Source organism: Sinocyclocheilus rhinocerous, unplaced genomic scaffold (assembly GCF_001515625.1).
Source record: "Sinocyclocheilus rhinocerous isolate Xijiao unplaced genomic scaffold, SAMN03320098_v1.1 scaffold621, whole genome shotgun sequence".
In the NCBI taxonomy this organism is placed as follows: Eukaryota; Metazoa; Chordata; class Actinopteri; order Cypriniformes; family Cyprinidae; genus Sinocyclocheilus; species Sinocyclocheilus rhinocerous.
The window spans coordinates 155147-165480 of record NW_015639806.1 but is presented as its reverse complement, the minus strand read 5'-3'; the positions used below and the strand labels follow the sequence as shown (position 1 = coordinate 165480).

Here is a 10334-nt window from a genome sequence, read left to right as displayed (position 1 = left end):
AAAAAAAAAAAGTGCATTTTCTTAGAATAGCCTATTTCCCCCCTACTGGTCCATTTGGGCCAGTGGATGAGATTTTTGCTTGCCCTGCCAAAAGCTTCACTAGCCCGCCACAAAGAAAAAAAATGTTTTCCATGTTACCCTTGTAACCTTGTATTGTAATATATTTTGTCTTTACGACTCCAATATTTCATATACTAGTGAAGTTTCACAATTCTCAATAGGGCTGCACAATTTGGGGAAAAATATTCTAAAGAAAACCAGCTTTGTTGTGCTTGTTTGTAGGGCTGCACAATTTGGCCAAACATTAAACAAATATTACTATTGTAATAACACTATTTCACTATAAAATAAAGTAATCAAGAATAAGTTTGATATTTAGGATATAGTAATAATTGTCTTTTACTGCAAACTTTCATTTTGTGAGAAACTGCAGGGGGCCTGTAACTATAAATCATTATATAAAGGTCGAAGATCTTTTTTTATCAAATATAATATAATTATGCAAAAAACTGTGACAGTAATTTCTTAATTTTGTAAGGAAGTATGCAAAAAAAAAATGAGTCTGTGCCTTTAATAACAACGTCTTATGCATCCATTGAGGGGGGAAAAAAAAACCTTGTACACTTCTCCTCGGAGACCTTCACTAAACAACATCCCTCAGGGTTTTTAGTCAAAAAGTGTGCTTGTTTGGACAATGCTACCATAATATTAATTGTCAACGTTCAAACATGGTAAAAGACAAGTAAACAGTCAGTAGTTGGCCAAAAAAAAAAAAAGAATCAATTTCACATACAATAGAAAAAAGATGCAAATAAAATAAACAGTGCTATACATTTTTCTGTAATGTTGAGGTACAGTAGTTGAACAAAGTGATCAAATGTAAAATAACACTGTTAAGTCTTCACTGTATATCTGCACTGTTTTTGTATTCTCATCTTTAGCTGAGAAATTTCTGGAATCGGTGGAAGGAAACCAGAACTACCCCATTTTACTGCTCACAGTACTAGAGAAGTCCCAAGACGAGGTTATTCGCGTGTGTGCGGCCGTCACCTTCAAGAACTACATCAAGAGGAACTGGCGCGTAGTGAGTGTCCTGTTAAATACTAATCAAACAGTCTGGAGTGTGATAGGTGGTGTTTAATGTGGATTTGTGCACTTTCTCTTCCTAAGATTGAGGATGAACTAAACAAAATCTCTGATCCTGACCGGACTGCTATCAAGGCCAACATTGTAAATTTGATGTTAAGCAGCCCAGAGCAAATTCAAAAACAGGTACCCATTTCAGATAACAAATGAGAAGCAGCAGTTAGAATAAAGTTGCTTCACCTTCATACTTCTACAGTTACTCTTCTGTTATTTGGAACGAGTGCTGCTACTGTAACCCACATTACTGGGTTTTTTAATAAACCTTACTGCTGTAGCCTATAGATCAGTGGTTCTCAACCAGGGGGCCTCAAGATGATTCAAAATTAGACAAGACAATAAATTAAAATAAGCTAAAACAGCTAAGCCAGTGGTTCAAATATTTACATGCCCTGCCAAAATTTTCACTGTCCCAGCTACAAAAAACTTTAATTTTTTTTGACCCATGTAACCTGTTATTCAAATAAATAGGCATATAATGACGCCAAGATTTTAGATACCACTTAAATTCACAATTTTCCATTTCAGTATCGCAGGAAAACTAGAAAAAAGTTCAAACATTATTTAAGACAAGTGAACAGTCAGTAATAAATTAAGAACAAATTAAAAAAAATATATAAGCAATAGCACAAATAAACACAATATCTGTAATGTGACTGTTTTCCCCTCTGCAGCTGAGTGATGCGATCAGCATCATCGGAAGAGAGGATTTTCCTCAGAAATGGCCGGATCTCCTGACCGAGATGGTGACTCGTTTTCAGAGCGGAGACTTCCACGTCATCAACGGAATTCTTCGCACGGCGCACTCCCTTTTTAAAAGGTGTTTGAGATGGATTGAAATGAAATGAACGCAACATATTCACTGTCTGTTTAGGCTTGTTAAGTGCAAATCTACGGAGCCTCTGTACAAGTCAGCATGGTACACATTATGTTATCATTACTAACTTGTTTAATATTCAGTCCACATGCATGAAGTGTAAAAGAGAAGGGCATAACCTTACGAAAAAAGAGAACACGCAAAAATCGCGGTTGCTGCGGTTCTTGCATTCCTCTGTGGTTTACTCGTCAATAGCGTGGTATTGCGGTTATCGCGACAGCCCTAATCGGGTGTTGGTTTTTCTTAGTTATGTTACATTTTTTGACCTTTATGTAAATTTGATGTATCCAGTATTTTGAGTTTTGTCTCTGTTGTCTTTCAGATATCGCCATGAGTTTAAGTCCAATGAGCTGTGGTCAGAGATCAAGCTGGTACTGGACACTTTTGCACAGCCTCTCACTGAACTTTTCAAGGTGAAGTCAATGAGTGGTTGTCCATTATGTTGTTGCATCATGAACTGAAATATTAGCGATCACTTGTGTTTACTCATATGTGTGATATGGAAATGTAAATGTCACTTGTTTGTTTCACTTTTAGGCTACGATTGATTTGTGTCAAACTCATGCAACAGATATCAATGCCCTGAAAGTGCTCTTCTCTTCCCTAGCACTTATTTCAAAACTTTTCTACAGCCTTAACTTCCAGGTGAGTCTGCACTTAGACCGCTCATGCTTCCATTTGCACTTCTGTGCCAGTTTTCCAGTTAACATCTCTTTTCCAATCTCTTCAGGATCTCCCAGAGTTCTTTGAGGATAACATGGAGACGTGGATGACCAATTTTCATAACTTATTGACTTTGGATAACAAGTTGTTGCAAACGGATGTGAGTTTATTCTCATATTGAAATATTATGACAGAGGAATGCTCACAAATCTGATTTCTGTCACCTTAAAAATGTGACTCTCTTGATGTAGGATGAGGAGGAGGCTGGTCTGTTGGAGCTGTTGAAATCTCAAATCTGTGATAACGCAGCACTTTACGCTCAAAAATACGATGAAGAGTTCCAGCCTTACTTGCCTCGCTTCGTCACAGTTATCTGGAACCTGCTGGTCACAACTGGTCAGGAGGTTAAATATGACTTGGTAAGTGGATTGCATTTAATACATGTTGTATTTATACATGTTGCAAGTTGAAAATGTTCACAGACTTGGTGGCTGACATTATTTTAGTGTTCATAGTGCTGTTAGTTTTTCCTAACAGTGCCTGATAACATTATGTCTGTTGTAGCTTGTAAGCAATGCTATCCAGTTTTTGGCGTCCGTGTGTGAGCGGCCGCACTATAAGCATCTCTTTGAAGACCAGAATGTTCTCACCAGCATCTGTGAGAAGGTCATCGTACCCAACATGGAGTTCAGAAGTATGTGTCAGTTTAGATCTTATATTTTAGTAGCTGATGAGGTGGTATAAATAATCCAGAAGGATGTTGTAAATTGATAATGGTATGTGAACAGGTGCAGATGAAGAGGCTTTTGAAGATAACTCAGAAGAGTACATCATCAGAGACCTTGAAGGCTCAGGTATGTTGAGGCTACTCTCTATTGTTCAGACACTTGGTCTTCTGTACTGAATCATATCTCCTGTCCTCATAGACATCGACACGAGGCGTAGAGCAGCCTGTGATTTGGTGCGAGGCCTCTGTAAGTTCTTTGAGGGCCCGGTGACGGGCATCTTCTCTGGCTATGTGAACTCCATGCTGACAGAATATGCCAAGAACCCCGGGGTGAACTGGAAACACAAAGATGCTGCTATCTACCTGGTCACATCTCTGGCCTCCAAAGCTCAGACACAAAAGGTGAGATGCCTGCTAGGGTGGGCTTTGATCAAACTGTTTTATTGCTTCATCTGAATTTGCCCTCAAGTGTTGCTGGTGTTCACAACAGCAGCATCATTTCACTGGTGGCTCACTTAATGCAAATTGTTCTTTTCTAGTTTAGCATTTTATTTTTGTAAGTACAATTTTAACAGTGTGTTTTTTTTTTGCTGATTTCTTAGATAGCAGAGTGGATATTGCACTATTTAATGTAAAGATAATATTAGGGTTGCACGATTTTTGCCAATATTTTTCAATTAATTTTGTCCGACTGCCAATGCCGATATATTTCCTTTTGTTTGGAAACACCACCAAGTCTCTTGTACAGAGATGATAAACAAATTATTTTTAATTTTGGTTAGTTTTGTACAAAAACTCACTTGTTAGAATCAAATAAACAACAGTGAAGTTCATTTATAATGAGAGTGCATTGAAAGCTTTGAAAATGTCTGTAAATCAACTATAAATCAATAACTATATATTTTTTTCTAGACAGATGCAGTGGTAACCTTAACATTTTATTTGAAGATTTAACATTTGTAGATGGTCTAAAGCAAGAGTTGTAAAAAATTCTGAAAATCTTTTAGAGCTCCTTGTATTTGTTTTCATAATCCGTTTGAAAAAAAAAAACATATTACACGTTAATGAATAAATATGCAAAATTATTTAATTTACAAGTGTCATGTTTGTTTTTTTGTTTTTGTTTTTTATTCATGTAAGCTATAACTTCTGACCTTTAAATCAAAACATACTCATGATTTTAACATGAATTACTGTTTTAATCTTGATGTGATTTGTGTATTTTACTTTCATTTTATAACAAGTACACCCCTTACCGGAGGATAGCTGCTGCTAGTGACTGTTGACTCTATCGCACAAAGGACGCGTCATGTTGTACTTGCATTCTCAGATTAAATGCGGCGATCCAAAACAGTGAATCTAATCCTCATTCAGGAAAAAGTTCACTTCAAGAATGAGCACACTGCTGTTGTGATCTTATCGCTAGCACACCCTGAGCACATGCGAGTTATTCGTGTTATCAGCAAGGCAGATCGGCATAATTTTTCTTATTGGACCAATGCAGATATTTACATTTTAAGCCATTGTCGGCCGTTCCGATAATATTGTGCATCCCTATAAAATATGCTGCAATGAAATTTAGATTTATTTTACATAATATTTACTAAATTTGCAAATGAATCAATATGAAAAGTCATTTGACTGTAAAAAATTATATTTACGTGGCTGTTTCTTTTCAGATTACTGGAGCCATTCTTAATAGTTTGAGTCTGATTTCTGTTGGTTTGTGAACTATAGATCTGAGGTCCAGTCTGACAAATGTGTACTTCTGTTATACAGCATGGAATAACACAAGCCAATGAGTTGGTGAACCTGTCTGAATTCTTTGTCAACCACATTCTAGTAGACCTGAAATCTCCCAACGGTAATTGGCTTTTCTCATTTCATTTAGCACTTTAAACTGTTTTTACTGGAACTACAATGATGCTGAATGACAGTTATTTTCTTCTTTGTTCCTCAGTGAACGAGTTCCCAGTTTTGAAAGCAGATGCCATCAAGTATGTAATGACCTTCAGAAGTCAAGTAAGCACTTTCTTTTCCATTACATTGTACGCTGTCCATCACGCAAGTATGCCTTCACTGGGTGTGATGGTCTGGCTTCTGTCTGGTCCTCCAGCTCCCTAAAGAGCAGCTGTTGGAGGCTGTTCCTCTCCTGGTGGCCCACCTGCAGGCAGAGAGCATCGTTCAGCACACCTATGCAGCACATGCACTCGAGAGACTCTTTACCATGAGAGGAGCCAACAACGCCACTCTGTGAGTTTATCCAGTACAAGACATGAGAATGTTCATGTTCTAAATTTTTCGATCATTTATTTATTTTCTAAACTAATCCTATTTTTCAGCATCACGCCTACTGAGATGGCACCATTCACAGAACAGTTACTCAACAATCTGTTCAAATCTTTAGCAATCCCTGGCTCGTCTGAGAACGAGTACATCATGAAAGGTAATTGCCTCTTTGAGATTCACAAACAACATTTTAGTAGGCAACTTTTTGTTTACTTTTATAATTGTATATACTCCTTGACCTTTTCTGTTTGTCACCTCTCCAGCCATCATGAGGAGTTTCTCCCTCTTACAGGAAGCCATTGTGCCCTACATCCCCACTCTCATTGGCCAGCTCACCCATAAGCTTCTCCTCGTCAGCAAGGTAAGCCAGTCACTAAATCTGCTGTCCTTTGAAGGAGGCTTGAGTTCAGGTTTGTGTCCAGTCATGTGGTCTCTGTCTCAGTCCATGGCATTAGATGCACTGGCAGGACACACAGAAATATCCGTCCATTAAAGGGGACATTTCCCAAGCAGGACTTTATCCTAAAGGCAGGACGGGACATTTCCATGTTCTATACAGAAATGTGTTTAGCATGCCATACTACCATACAATTCAGCATACTAGTACAATTTCTGCAGCATGCACATTTTCTGCATTCAAATAGCCACTCGCCGAATAAAACATGTAACAATGTGCAAATTTTAAACTTAATTTAGTCATTTAAATAACTGCTTTACAGTAAGCAATATAAGTTTTCCATTTTAAATTTTTTTTGAATGTGTGGGCAGCCCGTTCTTCAAAGATTTTTTTTTTCTTTACAGAATCCCAGTAAGCCACATTTCAACCATTACCTGTTTGAGTCACTGTGCCTGTCCATCAGGATCACCTGTAAGGCCAATCCAGACACCGTGGACAGCTTTGAAGAGGCCCTGTTTCCTGTGTTTACTGAGATCCTCCAAAATGATGTGCAGGGTGTGTTACGCTGTTATAAAGCTGTTAAACTCTTAAACCTTTTTCACACAGTTGTGTGGTGACTTACACAACCATTCAGAAGTATGAGTAAAGAGTATTACTTGAGTGTGAATCAATTTAATTTCTTCAAAAAAAAAGTCTTACTGACCCCAAACATCTGAACGATAGAGCAGTGTTTCCTGTATGTAACCTCATGATGGAAGCCATGTCCTGAAGCCATGTTTTTATGGGCCTTTCCTCTCGTCTCCTCTGGCCCTGCAGAGTTTGTGCCGTACGTCTTCCAGGTTATGTCTCTGCTGCTGGAGATCCACACCAGCTCCATCCCCTCCTCCTACATGGCCCTGTTTCCTCACCTCCTGCAGCCCGCACTGTGGGAACGCACAGGAAACATCCCTCCTCTCGTCCGGCTGCTGCAGGCCTATCTGGAGAAAGGAGCCGCCACCATCGCCAGCACAGCTGCTGACAAGATTGTGAGTGTTTCATGGAATGTCTTCTAGTTTGTTTGGGGTTTTTTTGCTAGATGAATAGCCACAATGCAGTTGACCTCAACTCGATAGCTTTTCATTAAAATAATGTAAATAATTTTTTTTTTTCCCCCCCAGCCTGGTCTTCTTGGAGTATTCCAGAAGCTCATCGCATCCAAGGCTAACGACCATCAAGGCTTCTATCTGCTCAACAGTATAGTGGAGCACATGCCTCCGTAAGCGATGTGTAATGAGGACACAAGAATAAAAGAGTTGACATGTTTCTGTGCTCTATTCATTTGGTTCTGTGTGTTTGTATGCAGAGATTCCATCACCCAGTACAGGAAACAGATCTTTATTTTGCTTTTCCAGAGGCTTCAGAGCTCCAAGACCACAAAATTTGTTAAGAGTGAGAGAATGCTGTCATTTCTGATCATGGTTTACTTCTAACCTCATATTTAAATGAGCCCTGTAATTTTAAAATTACAAATTGCTCACTATATTGATCTGTCACCCCTTTTCTCTCCACAGGTTTCCTGGTATTCATCAACCTTTATTGTGTGAAATATGGAGCAATTGCATTGCAGGAGATATTTGATGACATCCAGCCAAAGCAAGTAGCTTTATTATTCAAAACATGTCGAGTCATAATCATTGCAGATATTACTGACTGGCTTATTAATTACATTTTCCCATCAAAGCATCTTTTTAAAAAGTGTATGTGTTGGGTTTCCATTATTTTCTGTCTCTTCAGGATGTTTGGCATGGTTGTAGAGAAGATCATAATTCCTGAGGTGCAGAAGGTCTCGGGGCAGGTGGAGAAGAAGATCTGTGCTGTGGGCATCACTAAGATCCTCACTGAGTGTCCTGCCTTGATGGACACAGAGTACACCAAACTCTGGTAAGACACACTACAGGCTTTTTTTTTTTTCAGGCCAATTTTTACTAATTTTTTACTAATTTTACTAATTAACTTATTATTCTGGTATTGTCCCTGTCTTATGGAAAACATCTACAATAATTCCAGTGGCGAAGGTTTCTAGGCCTTCAGGATTAAATGATTTTCAACTAGGGCTGTGCGATTAATCGAAATCGTCATAAAATCGCGATTTGAGCATGCGCGATTTCGAAATCGCCTTACTGCACGATTTTCCGCTCCCCCGACCTCCCGCAGTATGCTATCCGAACCAATCAGAAGGCAGCGCGCCTAAATGGAGCACGAGAACGGAACAGACCGGGCGGGCATACAAACGTAACACCAGGTTCACACACTCCGTCTGTGGTGCGTATTTTGTCCGCGCCCATGTTAACGGATCAGAGCGTTCACACTGCAAGATTTTCTGAAGAAAAGTTTAAGTTTCATCAATGTTAAAAACTAGTTTAGGTCTTGTAACCAGTAGTTATATATACATAATAAATATACACAGAACACACACATATTATGCAAACAAAAACTTTTATTTTGGATGCAATTAATCGCGATTAATCGTTTGACAGCACTAAAAATAATATATAAATAATACTAAAGTAACACTGGAAACAAGAAGATCCAAGTTAAAAATTATGAAAATGAAAATCATTGTTTTCAACTAGGGCTGTGCGATTAATCGAAATCGTCATAAAATCGCGATTTGAGCATGCGCGATTTCGAAATCGCCTTACTGCACGATTTTCCGCTCCCCCGACCTCCCGCAGTATGCTATCCGAACCAATCAGAAGGCAGCGCGCCTAAATGGAGCACGAGAACGTCAAAATCGTGATTAAAATCGAAATCGCAAAATTGATCAAGAAATCGTGGTAGGTTTTTTTGTCCATATCGCACAGCCCTATTTTCAACCCAATAGCACTTACATCACTAGTGGAAAATGTGCATTGTGTCTGAAACACAGCATTTTATAGATCCTCTGCAATTTGCATATCAATCCTCCAGGGGGGTTGAGGATGCAATTTTAACTCCATTGCATCTGCTGTATTCACATTTAGAGAAACCAAAAATTCTATTTGTGAATTTCTCATCAGCTTTTAGCTCTATTTCCCCCCAGTACATTAGCTGTTACCCTGGAAAAAGAATTTCATTAGACAGTTGGACGCATATCTGGGTGACTAATTTTCTTAGTTTTAGAATTCAGCAGGCAGGTATACTAATTATTGCTTGAGTTCTTTTAAAAACTGATATATCGTAAAATATGCAGATGATACTGCTTTAGTGAGCCCTTTTACATGATGGGGAGGAAGAACATGGGCCTGTTTTGGAATTCTTTTTAAATTGGTGTGAAAATTCAAATCGCCTCTAAAATATCTACAAAACTAAGGATGGTTATTGATTTTAGAGAGAGAGAGCAAAATGTAACCCATCCTACATTAATTAATGGGAAGCAAATACAATTAGTAACACATTGTGTGACACAAAATGTGAATTGTTAAATGTCTGTGTGAGTGTATGCTGCAACCGTACTTTCCCTACGGGGATAAATAAATATACTGGAATTTTTATGTGCCGACTAATGGAAAATGACTGTTAAAAATGCAAACTGCACATGAAATGACTTGAATGCACTTTATGTGATAAACATGTTTTTAGTTGTTTTCTGAGGGAGAGGCTTTAAGTCACAAATGTAAGTAAGGGTAGACAACTCCTGATATAAAATCCTTGTTAAAAACAAAATGAAAAATGTTATTATTTCTAAGGGGAAAAAATGCTTGAACAAACCTGCTTATTAATATTTGAAGAAACCTTGTCAGCCAAATCAAGTAATGTGCTGTGCACAATATACAAAAACATGCAGGGTAAAAAATCTAAATCTCATAGAGTGGACCCCAGCAGGCCATTATGACTTTATGGATGGTCATAAAGATGTCAAATTACCTGTAATGTCATGTAGTGCCACTTTCCAAAATACAATGATAATAATGAATAATTTACCTTGAAAAATATTTTAATACCTGAAAATGTTTACAATGTGTACACTTATTACTTAAATCTTGATGGATACACCACATATTTACCTTCTCTTAAAACTGTATAAGCTTTTTAAAACTTTATGAAACCTTTATTTAGAGCACATTTCTAAGAACTTTTTTCCCAAGATTTCTGTGGACACTCTTATTATTCATTGAGTCTAACAAGATAACTTGGGCTGTCAGATGATCTGATGAGTTAGGCCCAATTCTATTTTATACCCCTTCCCCTTCCCCTACCCCTCCGCCTACCCCTTCCCC

At 38.2% G+C, this 10334-nt stretch overlaps 1 protein-coding gene across 1 annotated transcript in view; it reads left to right on the top strand.

Moving 5' to 3' along the window:
- The window catches only part of LOC107752166 (exportin-2-like), a 15244-nt gene that overhangs the window by 3165 nt on the left and 1745 nt on the right, over positions 1-10334 (top strand). The window contains exons 3-23 of the mRNA XM_016568056.1: positions 942-1084; positions 1171-1272; positions 1818-1963; positions 2343-2433; positions 2558-2665; positions 2751-2843; positions 2935-3102; positions 3248-3377; positions 3472-3537; positions 3610-3812; positions 5190-5274; positions 5371-5432; positions 5527-5663; positions 5753-5856; positions 5963-6060; positions 6501-6651; positions 6913-7121; positions 7254-7351; positions 7439-7524; positions 7647-7728; positions 7870-8016. Of these exons, the coding sequence (XP_016423542.1) occupies positions 942-1084; positions 1171-1272; positions 1818-1963; positions 2343-2433; positions 2558-2665; positions 2751-2843; positions 2935-3102; positions 3248-3377; positions 3472-3537; positions 3610-3812; positions 5190-5274; positions 5371-5432; positions 5527-5663; positions 5753-5856; positions 5963-6060; positions 6501-6651; positions 6913-7121; positions 7254-7351; positions 7439-7524; positions 7647-7728; positions 7870-8016 (2509 nt within the window). The remainder of the gene's footprint in view (positions 1-941; positions 1085-1170; positions 1273-1817; positions 1964-2342; positions 2434-2557; positions 2666-2750; positions 2844-2934; positions 3103-3247; positions 3378-3471; positions 3538-3609; positions 3813-5189; positions 5275-5370; positions 5433-5526; positions 5664-5752; positions 5857-5962; positions 6061-6500; positions 6652-6912; positions 7122-7253; positions 7352-7438; positions 7525-7646; positions 7729-7869; positions 8017-10334) is intronic.